Source organism: Pogona vitticeps, chromosome 1, assembly GCF_051106095.1.
Source record: "Pogona vitticeps strain Pit_001003342236 chromosome 1, PviZW2.1, whole genome shotgun sequence".
Lineage (NCBI taxonomy): Eukaryota > Metazoa > Chordata > Lepidosauria > Squamata > Agamidae > Pogona > Pogona vitticeps.
This window is the reverse complement of record NC_135783.1, coordinates 39,814,250-39,826,560: the sequence shown is the minus strand read 5'-3', so window position 1 is coordinate 39,826,560 and position 12,311 is coordinate 39,814,250. Positions and strand designations below refer to the sequence as shown.

The window sequence follows — 12,311 nt, the reverse complement described above, 5'->3', positions numbered from 1 at the left end:
AGCTATGGAAACTTAGTTAGGGTGTGTGGAGCTGGTAAAGCCACACATTAAATTTTTCACATACCAAGCCCAAAAGTAGCTAGAAGTCGATTCCGACTTGACGGCACAACAATCATATAGTACTGTTACCTTTGAAATATTTCAAAGGTAACAGTACTGTATAGCTCCCTGTAACCAGCACTCTTTAAAAGCACTTCACGCACAGTGCGTTGACGTTACCTCTGAAAAAAACCATAAAATCATAATACAGTCTTCATCCCCTGCTGGTAAACAGCCACAAACAACGTCACCAGCCAAGCAAGAGAGAGCAATCGAGCCTTGAAGCCTCCGCAAGCTCGGCTCAACTTAAACCCAGCCTTTGCCCATCACTTTACAGAAGCTCCTCCCTTTTCTTATCCACGTGGCGCCAGTGTTTGTGCGCTCCTAAGACGTCCGGACTTGGGCGGGGCGAGCGGCGGCACGTGCTGGCCCTTGGGGCGTGGCCGCCCGTCAGCTCGGCGGTGAGTGGCACGGCCGGGGGCGTGGCCTTGGGCGGAGCCAGACGGGGGGAGGGGGACAGAGAAGGCCGGAGGAGAGCGAGTGTCTCAGCTGAGTTGTCGGGAGGTTCTCGCGGAGCTCTCGCAATCCTTTGGCCCTTCGGGAGCTGCCTGCCTTCCTCCCTCATTTCAGGCGGTCGTGTGATCACTCTCCGGCCGCAGGTACCGCCTGTTGTTGGCTCGGGGCGTGAGAGACTCTCTGAGGGGGTGTTTGGGGAGGGGAGGCAGGCAGGAGGTTGGCGGCGGAGGAGGGGGGGGCGGGGGAAGCGAGTTGTTGAGGCGGCGGTTGGGTCTCCTTCTCCCCTCCCGTTCCTCTCACCTCAGGTGCACTACCTCGGCTTTAGGCCGCCGGAGAGCCCTTCTTCCTGTCACGGGGGCACCCTCCACAGCCAGAGGTAGGTTGTGTGTGTGTGTGTGTGTTTGGGCGGCCTCTTCCACTGCTTACGAGAGTCGCCCGCGAATCCCTTTTCCCAGGCGTCCCTCTGTGTTCCCACACAGCCACACACATTTTTCTGACTCTTTTTCCGCCTCTCTCAGTGTCTCACACACACACACCCCACACAAAAAACCCGGCCCCTCCCTCGCGTTCTCACAATAACACACAATGGGGCACACAATAACACCGGGGGGGGGGGGGGCGCGCCCTCTGGCGCCCCCTCCTCCTCCTCCTCCCTTCGCATCCTCTCGCCGTCGCTGCGCCTTCTCTCTCCCCTCCCCTCGCATCCTCCTCCTCCTCCTCGTCGCAGTAATAACAGAGGCTCTCTTTAGCTTCGCAGCTTCGGCTTTAACCGCCGCCGCGTTCCCGACTCCTGTCCGGGTCTCGCCCGCAACCCACACGGGGCGCGCCTTTTGTTGCCGGCACCGTCCGCTCTCCGGCCTTCTTTTGCCACAGAGCCTAAACGGCGCCTAATATTGTTGCAACCGCAACCTGTGTAAGTGTGTCGGTGGAAGTTCCTAGGAGGGGGGGGGGAAGAAATCAGCTTCCTCTTTTCCTCTCCCTCGCCTGTGTCTCCTTCCCTCCCACTTACTCCTCTAGAAAGCTGGCTTTGTTGTGTTTCTTTCCGGACGGTCGAAGATTATGTGCTTGGGGTGTGCCTAGGGAAATCAAGACCTTCCAAAAACAACCCCTCCCCCCTCTTCCGGTCTCTTTCTGTTTCCGGTCTCGATCTCATTCTCCTGGTTCAAGACATGTTTTGGGATGGGTTGATAATTCTAATTTCCCGTGCTTGCCTTTATGCCAAGCATAGGAGCTGCTCGAGTGGTTGGTGCCCTGTCATGTTCTTGGATTCTGGAAGTTGGGATCAGTCAAGTCCCCACACCCTGTAAATAGCTTCAGCCTTGTTACCCTAAGTTGTGGCAGTGAATCTGTGAGATAAGAGGTTGCCAAACAGAGCAGTGACTTGAAGGAGAGTTGGTGGGAGAAAATGCTGTAAGGCTGTTGCTCTTGTCTCCAGCTGGTGACTCCAGGCCCACAGGTCTCTCTTGTTAGCTGTTTTCTGTTGTTTGTTGTCAAATCGCCTGTGCTTCTGGAAAAGCCCCCTTTTCAAGCCAGACATTGGCAGAGCTGCTTCTAATTGGATGCTGCAAGTCATGTGACCAGACTCAGGGCGTTCCCCTTCCTCGACTACCGTCTTCTTGTTCAATGTTTGGATAATAGGATTCTAGGACTTTGTGTTCCTGGTGTTTTGGGGGAGGCGGTAGGGAAGCACACTGTTCTTGCAGTGTTCTGCAGTGGTGGGAAGGAGGATTATGCTGCAGTCATGGTGCTGTGCCTTCCCTCATTTTTTTCAGCTCTACTGTACTGTCTACCAAATACAGCAGCTGACCGGGTGATTAAAATGTTATCAGCATGCAGCAGATTGTTTCACTCTCCTCTCTTTTTTTGCTTCTAATGGCTTCTTTTTCATTCAGTATTCTGGTAAATGTGTAAATACCTGCAAATGGAAATTTTAAAAACTGAAGCCCCATCCCTGGGAATTTATCAACTGACAAAATATTTTATGCAGCAACATAAACTTTTGTGTCATTTAGGGCTTTTGTATTTGCTTTGCTGCCGCTTCTTTTTTCCCCCCATTGAATCCAAATATTTTTATCCAGCACTACAACTCAAAAGGAATAGTTTTTCTGGATTTGTTAGCATTTCACTGAAATCAATAGCTGGCTCAAATAGAATTTGAATCAGAATGTTCAGGGGGAAAACCTCTTAAAAAGTTTTTTTTCTTTTTTTAAAAAAAGTCTTCATGTTTTTTACAACAGCCGTATAAGACAAGCTAATGAATAATTGGTAGAGGAGGAAAACTGGCCTAAATTTAGCCAGTGAGCTGCAGCCTGGGATGAAATATGAATCAGAGACTGGTCCTCCATATGCTGTTGAATTCAGTTTCCCATCAGTCCTATTCAGACTAGTCAAATGGTAATGTGTGATAGGAGTAGTAATTTAACATCTGGAAGACCAAAGGTTCCACCTCTGTGCTTTGAAACATTGTATGTGAACAGGTCTTCCTTCATGATATTAGGAGAAACAAGAGATGTGTCTCCAATTACATACCCTTTCCCTGACATCTAAAGTAACATCTAAAGCTGGAGAAGGGGAAGGTTTAGCTCTGCAGATATTGATGGGCTACATTTTCCTCTATTCCTTATCATTGGCTATGTTGGCCAGGGCAGATGGGGCCTGTAGTCCACCCCTAATCTAAAGGTAAATGATACTGGCCTGACTCTAAGACCACCTAGCTTGGAGACTATCTGAGATTCTTTGGGCACTGCATTGAGTTTTATAATGCGAGGAGACAGAAATGTATTTAGGCTAAGGAAAAATATTTCTTATTTCTCCTGAACTCCAGAGATTGTCTGGCAGCGTAGTTGTAGATGAGGGCAGTAATTCAAAACTGTAAGGCCAGATTACTCATAAACATGTTTGAACTTGTTTATGGGTTCAAATGTAGATTGCAGAGAAAATGTGAAATGCCATAGAAAACCTCCCCCTAGTTTTAAGTATAGGAAATGGTCAAAGGACAATGGTGGATAAACGTTAATTCAATTTATTTATTTCTTTATTTATTTGATTTATACCCTGCCCATCTGGCCCACCTTCCCCACGCTAGGCATCTAAGAGTTCTGTTTTTCTGGTCCCACAATTCAAGCCTTTGTTACATTTTCTGTTTGAGCTCTCATATTTTAGGCAGGCTCTATGCTGTTCCACTTTAGAAAAGCAGTCCTTTCTGGTCACTTTCAATCATAGTTGTGACCATATATCAAAAGTATTCTAATAGTACTCAATTTTGAAAATACCCCATAAAATTGCCATCATCACTCACCAGACTTTTTCAGTTGACAGATAGGTTCCTCCTTGGAAGCAGTTCTTATATTTACCGTAAACAAAGTTGCAGATGCTTGTTTATTTTCTTGTTGATAATATCTCTAGGATAATTGATTTTCACTTCTAATAAAATGTTTGGTACATTTGAGATGCAGGAGTTTTCTTGCATCTGGCCTACTGGTTGAAATCCTGGTGCTTAGTGTACTAAATTGCAACTAGAGTATGCCCATTGGTTTGGAGGAAATTATGGATCAATTAACTTACCAAATCTACATTGATTCACTACTCTAGTTGCAATTTACTATGCTAAGCAATGCTATGTTTGTGTTTTTTCCTAAAATACTTTTATAGGCCAACACTTTTTGCAACTAAGATATAATGGGGGCAACAGCAGCATCGCTGTTGTGACAAAACTCAATAAAGTATGTATACAGTCTCAAGTGTTGCTGTTGTCTTTTGTGTTTCCTGTGGGGTCAGAAAAACAGAACTCTTAATGCCGCAAACATGGTGTTAAGGAGTTCTTTTGAACTTTCTTCATATACTTCTACACTTGGGGAGTTTCAGTGGTGGTGGGTGGAGTAACAGGACAGCAAAAAGTTTTTTCAAGCCATTGGGCAGTAGGTGAGTAGCCAGTGAACAGTTAACACATGAACTACTGAAAGGGAGGAATATTTTGTAGATATTTTTGAATAAATACTGTGTCACTATTACACAGATTTGGCTTGGATTCTTCTGCTTTTCAAGGTCTGCACAACTTGGTACTGAACATAGAAAAGCAAGACTTGGTAAAACATCAATAATATCTGCACAATCTGATAGGAAGGGAAACGTTTATTCTCTGTCCAGGGTATAGACACTCAGTATAGAATACTGTACTACTTTTTGGTGGATAATTCTCTCTTTTGAGCAAGAATTTTAATTTGGATCAACTTTACTGGTCTCTTCATTCCATCCCCGATCTCAATACAAGCAGTTTCTAAAATGTACCCGCAGTTCAGAGTGAGAACAATACTAATGTTAATACTCATTGGCATATCTACATGGCCTAGTTTTAATATACTTTTTATCTAAACTCTAGATATAGCCAGAAGAATAGCCAAATTGACAGTAAAAGATGAAAGGAAAGTCATGATGTACTTTGTACTTGATGAATCATTTCTGCAATTCATTTTCAGTACTTGTGCCAAAAGGTCTTTTCTCTTCCTGAGCAACTGACATCTTTTTCATTTGGATATATGGACAAGAGTTGTTTAAGGAGTGCTAACAAGACTTCAACAATTTGAATAGATCAAGTCAACATAGCAGCCACATTTCCTATGTTCTAATTTGGGCCTAAATAAAGGCTTAAGCAATACTTTGTATCAGAAACTCCTGGCTGCCATGCAGATTTCCATATTCTCACCAGGACATGCCATCACCCCCGTTGTTTTACAGCCATGTTTATTCTAACTCGTGGGTCTTCAAACTACAGCCCGCGGGCCACATCTGGCCCCATGGCTTTTTTTATCTGGCCTGTCCATACAGGTGGGTGGGAAGGCAGGCGAGCCAGAGTGTGTGTATGTACACATACGCGCACACTCCTTCGGCCCTCAAAAATATATTATGTGGCCTTCTATGTGAAAAGTTTGGAGACCCCTGTTCTGACTTATCAGACTCACAACTTAGGGGCTTACATCAGGCATTGGTTAATAAAATTCACATCAGAGTTACCGGTAAATGAGAAGCAAACCAGCAAGGCCAGATTATTCTTGGGTACTAATCTCCTAAATGATCTAGTACTAGAACGGAAAGCAACTAAACATGATTTGTTACTTATAGCACCCATCTAATGTCTCTCCAATGTAATGTCTTAGGCCATAATACTTTCCTGTCACTTTCCAGCTAGAGTTCACTTACAGCTCACTGTGCATGAGAAGTGTTGTTCCCATCACACCAATTGCGGAAGTAGCCCAGCCAGTGCTTGCCTGCCACCCTCCACTGCCAGCCACACTGGCAATGAGACAGGATGATGAGTATCACCACTCAGCTAGGCTACCTCCATAGTTAGCACAACAGGAATGACACGGGCTGTGAACATTGCACGGTGAGCAGTAAGTGGACCAGCCAGTTCTGGGGGAAGGGTCTGCTTTTGCCAAGCACTTGTGGTGCCAATATTCATCTCTGGCCACAGCATGTCAGCTATCCTCATGTACCAGCAGTGATGTTCTGTTCAAGACAAATTGATTAGTCTACAAAAAAAAAAAATGGGCACAAATCTTATGCCAGAAATATCAATAGTCAGAAGGCAGTTTGGGAATATTTCAACTAACTGTTGTATTCTTGCTGACATTAAGGTAGCCATTCATGGATAAAGGGATTTCAAAGAAAAACCTCAGAGTGAACCTACTGAATTAAAAGTTAATGGGATATTCATTTCTTTCACCTGTTGTTTGGATTGAGACACCTTTGCTATGGATGTTAATTATATGCCCAATTCAAGAGTAATTGTACTATCATTACTGTTGCTTTGTGTGTGATTATGGTAATTACTGTATATAAGATAAAGCTTTAATGCAGTTATCATAGTTTGTCCTTCTCTGACTCCTGAACACACTGCTAAAATGAAGTTTTCTATTTGTGTCATTTTTACAGGATGACAGTTCTAACTTTTAACTAGAATATTAAAGTTAGTGACCAATAGAAACACTGTTGGTCACTTTGCCATATGGATTCAGACTGTAGATTTTATTAGGCATACTATCCCTAGTAGAAGTTGGTAAAACAAGATAGATTAGTCAGTAGTAGATAGTAGATGCATTGTTCAGACAAGATTGCTATCATTCATAATAAACCAAATTTACCATCTAAATTGTTAAAGGGAAAACTCCCTCTCTGTTGTCAAATGCTTTTTTATTTAGATGTTAATACAGTAGGACCCCCGTATTTGCAGGATCATTTTTCATTGATTCACTTATCCATTGTCTGTAAATATTAAAAGAAAGTTTTTAGAAATATATTTTTTAAAAGATGAAGTTTCAAGATGTGGCCAGTAGAAGGAGCCAGAGACTATGCTATGAATAGTGTTTGTTTTTAAAATAGTGTTTGCTATAATCCATATTTTGTAGGATCCACGGGAGGGGGGGTTGAAACCAATCTCCCGTGGTTATGGGGGGGTGGGTGCCTTACTATTTAAATGTTAAAGCTCAGACATTACTAGAAATGTGGAACTTTTCCACGTAGGTGTTTTTGTTTGTTTGTTTTTTGTGGTATATGTAGTTAATGCTACATTTTCTGTAGTCTGAGCTAATGCCCATCTATTTTAAGTGTATCTCTGTTTAGTAGAGGAAGATTGTTCTGGTCTGTTGCCTGTGGAATATTTAGACTTCTAAAACATGGAGGGAGGTTTTGTTCCCTTACACAAAAGTTCCATTCTTCATGGCATACGTTACAGTGGAGGCAAACCTTTTTCTGCTCAAGTGCCCAAAATGAGGGGGTGGGGAAGAAACCAGTGGCTGCCATGCCGCCCGGAAGACCAGAACCGGAACAGGAAGTGGCAGTTTCAGGGGGAATCATAGGGACAGACAGGAAGTTAAAGGGGGAATTATGGGGACAGACAGGAAATTAAAGGAGCTAGAACAGGAAGAGAAAGGGAGAGTCTCAGCTGCAGCCACTTCAAAGAAAGGGCTTCGCGTGCCAGCTGTTGCACGCGTGCCATAGGTTCGCCATCACTGGTTAGGAAGTTAGAGGACCTTAAAAAAATCATTAAATCACTTAAGATATATATATTCAGGCATATCTTTGGCAGTTAGCTGCTGAAGATAGCACTCTTAATAAAAGGGTGCTGTACTTCTCAATGTATTTCTAAACTGCTTTTTATTCATTTGTTTCACTATTATAATTTGTTTAAATATCACTTTCTGTGATTCTCATCTGTGCATTTGCACTTTTAATATTTTTGTGTGAAGCAGGATACTATTTCCTAATCTTAGGGTCTGGGACCCTAAGGCTGTGGTGGGTTTGCTAGTCCATGGTCCCCACTATAAACTGAGAAAAATTAGTAGAGTGAGTAAAATCAGAGGTAAGAGACTCTGTTGCTGGTCATTTAATCTAGCCTCTATCATGTAGGAAATGCATTACTGCAACATATCTGACTTTGTAATCTTAAACAAAGTCTGTTCCACTATCAGGTAGCTTGCATTGTCAAAGTTCTTAATAATCTTGAACTGAAAACTTTTTTTCTTGTAATTTGTACCTCTTGGTTAAGATCATATTCTCTGTAGCAACAGAAAACAAACAAGTTGCCTTGTTTGTGTGACAGTTCTTCAGATATTTGATGATCGGTGAAGTATTTAGGGCGCTGAGTGACCTGATCGTTTCTCACTCAGTTGGCACAGAACCTGTTGGCCATATTAGATATTGTCAAATATAGAAGGCAATAGTCTTTGTATTTTCCTGGTGAAAAGCAGATTTAGTGGGATTCAACAGAGCAGTGGAGTTATTTTCCCCCCCACCAAATAAACTCCATTGCTGCTTTTCTGTTGATAGGACAGGGTTGGAGGATGCAGGGCACATTCCACATACCTGAGTACTTTCAGTTGCGGGTATTCAACAGATCTTCTTGGAAAGGCTCCTGTGCTCTGATACAACATTTTCAGATGTTTTATAACTCTGACACAATATTTTCTTCTCTCATTTTCTAGCATTCTACTTTTTCTCCAGCATACTTGAAAAATGGGTAGGATTTTCTTAGATCACATTGGTGGTACTCGGCTGTTCTCCTGCGCAAATTGTGACACAATCTTGACCAACCGATCTGAGCTCATATCTACCCGTTTCACAGGAGCAACAGGACGAGCCTTTCTATTTAACAAGGTTAGTTGGGGATCTGAAACTGCTTTAGTGTCACTGAAATGAGCTCAAACCTCGGCTCCCCCGCTCACCAGTTGGCATACACTGTGCTTCTCCTATTCTTTGCGCAATTGTCCAGTCACAGCAGGAGTGTGAGCTTCCCTCCTCTTCATGCAATTGTGACTGGACAATTGCATGAAGAGCAGGAGAAGAGCAGTGCATGCCAGCTGGTGAGTGGGGGAGCCTGCCAGGAGAGTGGGGGAAGGGAATGTGCATGCTGGTGCCATGCTGGTGAACCAGCACAAACTTCTAAACCAAGGTTTGTCTAATTTCTAGTCACTGTGTTCCACTTGTGAACTGAAAGCAGCAATTACTGAAGAATTTGCAACAAACGTAAATGGGAACTAGCTGATGGTTTCAGCTGTTGGAAGCTAACTTGGAATGTTGGAAAATGACAAGTAAATAACTGAATAAAATTACTGTAGTGTGTGAAGCAGGTCATAATCCTTAATTGGCTTTGGTTGAGTGTATTTTAATTCAGTCCCTCCCCTATCCCTGTTGATTTTGGATGGCCATTTCATTCCTAATGAAATACATGAGAGAATAGGGAGCATCTTGAGGTGTGACTGATGCTTATTGTTGGTACAATGGTGCCTCGCTTAACGATTTTAATTGGTGCCAAAAAATTCATCGCTGTGGGAAAACATCGCTAAGCAAAACGTGTTTTCCCATAGAAATGCATTGAAAACCGGATAATCCGTTGCAATGGGAATGGATTGCCGTCCTTAAGCGAAAATCGCCATAGGAAACATCGCTAAGCGAAACGCGGTTCCCCCATTGGAATGCATTGAAACCTTTTCAATGCATTTCAGTGGGGGAGAAAAAAATCACCAAAAATTCAAAAAGAGTCAGAACAAAGCCAAATTTGGTTAACAAAGGGTTTATTAAGTGCACTAACGATTTCAAGCACTCTAAACCCTTTTAAAACAATTTAACACCTTTTAAAAATAGCAAAAACGGAGCTGTCAAAAACATCGCTAAGCGAAACAGGAGGACCTAAACTGTCATCGTTAAGCGAAGCAAGATCCCGAACATCGCTATGCGAAATTCCCCCATTGGAAACATCGCTAAACGGAGCACAAGATCTCTCAAAAAACCTCATCGCTAAGCGAATACATCGTTAAATGAGGCAATCGCTAAGCGAGGCACCACTGTATTGGGTAATGGCACCTTACTTTGTTTCCCTTCCTCTAAACAGTTCATAAGCCTATGACAGCTTCAGTGGCAGGAGCAGAGTTCCATATGCAGCAGCATACTGCTTTTATACAGTGCTCCAGGAATATTATCATTGATAGTGTGCCCACAGAAGAAAACCAAGGTTCTAAACTATACAATCCCACAGTTGTCTAGTGATTGCAGAATTTCCAGATTCTCACTCTAGGTGCTTCAATTACCTTTGTACCATTTATGTACCACAGGTGGTAAATCTGCAGTACAGCGAAGTCCAGGACCGAGTCATGCTTACCGGACGCCACATGGTTCGTGATGTGAGTTGCAAGAACTGCAACAGCAAGCTAGGCTGGATTTATGAATTTGCTACTGAAGACAGCCAGCGCTACAAGGAAGGCCGCGTTATCCTGGAAAGAGCTTTGGTCCGAGAGAGTGAGGGATTTGAGGAGCATGTGCCATCTGATAACTCATGAATGAACATCCCCTTGTCTTTAGGCTTTCTCTGTTGAAACTTTAGAAACGAGGAAAATCAACAAAAAATTTACTTACATACAATGTCACCTTAGCATCAATGCTGGATTCATGAACAACACAGAGGGAATGATTGTGAGAATTTCAAATGGAACGTTCCTTTTTTTTTTTTTTTACTCCTTTCAGTTGTTCATAGAGAATGTTGTATGACTGTTGTAACTTTGCCTTTTTTCCTTCAGTCTCAGACATTTAAACATTTGAAGTTAAAAATTGTCTGAAAGGAAAGGAATTTGGTTTATTTCTTTTTGTTAGAGATAAATCAGTTGAATTTTAGTTTTTCAAAATTAATTGCATCAAAAGGACATTTTAATCTAAAACGTGTCTTTTAATTTATTTCCAACTCTATCCTAAGTTTTTAGTTCTTTTTTGAGCCAGTCTTTTCACCTGATCTGCTGGCTTAAGAAGTAAAATTTGTGATGAATGCAAAAGGTCTAGTATTTAGTCCAGTTTGTGCTGGCCGTTGATTCATGTTCTTGTTTGGGTTCATTGATAGTACAGGGCCTGTGCTTGTCTTTGTCTCTTTTTTTGTTTGTGTGTAACCCAAAGTTGTTGCCATTCCTCATTTACCGAAGCACCCCTTCCATCATATGATACATTGACTATTATATTTTTTTTAATAGGAAACATCTGTTATGTTTTCCCAGTTTCCAGATGTAACTTAAGATGATAATATAAAGAAATGGCTGTCCAGTCTTGTGTTGCTTTGAAACTGTGTTGGTAGTGATGGGGTTTGAACCATTGCTGTAGCTGCAGCATTCTTCCTTCCTTTTTTTTTGGCTGACCTTAGCTAGGAAGGTTGCAACTTTTGTTCTTAGAGCTACTCTCACCCTTTAATGTGTAGCTTTGCGTTAAAATCCTGGCTATAAGGAAGTGGGGTATGCCAGCATGTACAGTTATGCATTACAACCAGGCATCTGATCTATATCTGATTCAAACAGCTAACAACTTGTTTTCAAATGCTGCTTCTGATGCCAAGCTCTAACTCTTAGTTGTTGTGGTGCTGCGCCTTTACTGCTTTTACCAGCACAACAAGCTCATATGGCTGTACTTAAGTCGTTGAGTTACCTGGTGCTTCCTGTAGCAGTTACTTGTGTTGCAATACTGGATCTTGCTCTTCTGAGCAAACCTTTCTGTAGACTCTGTCCTTCCTCAGGAGTGCCCAAACTTTGCTGCCAGCATGGCCTGCCCAGTTAATTATTTTTTTTAATCTGAAAGCTGCATTGTGGATGATTAAACACAATTTTGTACCCCTTTGTTCATACTAGATATTCCATAGACCAGGTATTTGCCTTACTGCAACTGAATCTTAAGAACTTGTCAAGTTCTACCAGTCAGCAAGGAATACAGAGTATCCATATAGAAAGAAAAATAATGGTCATTACTTCAGTTCTAACCACACTTGCAGTGGCTGGGATTGTTATGGGGTGCCACTGCAAGTGCCTTTAGGAATTTTGTTCCATGAGCCCTACCTCCCATGTATTGCTAGAAACTGAAGGGGAGTTATGGTTGTACTTTCCACACTCCTTAAGTGGCATTCTGGCCATTGAGCTGCAGTTTGGGCACCCCTCTTAGCTTGAACTTTGAGTAACTAATATGCAACTTAGAGGGAAAACCTGTAGATTTCTGTACTGCAACTAAGCTGAATCAGGATACTTAAACAATAGTGTACTTGTGCCTCAGGTGAGTAACCTTTACTTCAGTAGATTCCCATTATTATACCAGCTGAATTTCACTAGCCTGGCAACTTGTCATTGGCACAGTCCTTGATGTAATCTACATGTATTTTTGATGTTGCAGTACAATAAAGTATGTTTTGCCCTGCATAGTCTCCAACTCTATGCTTTACATTTTTAAAATATTCTTCAAAT

General features: G+C 42.4%; 1 protein-coding gene across 4 annotated transcripts; it reads left to right on the top strand.

The window, feature by feature from the left end:
- The first annotated feature begins 531 nt into the window (after positions 1-531).
- Positions 532-12,266, top strand: YPEL5 (yippee like 5). 4 transcript variants are annotated; one of them, XM_020793113.3, is made up of 5 exons: positions 532-698; positions 861-931; positions 1,305-1,468; positions 8,535-8,706; positions 10,161-12,266. In XM_020793113.3, exons 4-5 carry the CDS (start codon positions 8,566-8,568, stop codon positions 10,383-10,385), a joined length of 366 nt encoding a protein of 121 aa, XP_020648772.1. In that variant the 5' UTR covers positions 532-698; positions 861-931; positions 1,305-1,468; positions 8,535-8,565; the 3' UTR covers positions 10,386-12,266. The 4 variants fall into 4 exon arrangements, with proteins under 4 accessions (XP_020648772.1, XP_020648774.1, XP_020648773.1 ...); XM_020793115.3 differs by lacking the exon at positions 861-931; XM_020793114.3 differs by lacking the exon at positions 1,305-1,468.
- The last annotated feature ends 45 nt before the right edge of the window (positions 12,267-12,311 follow it).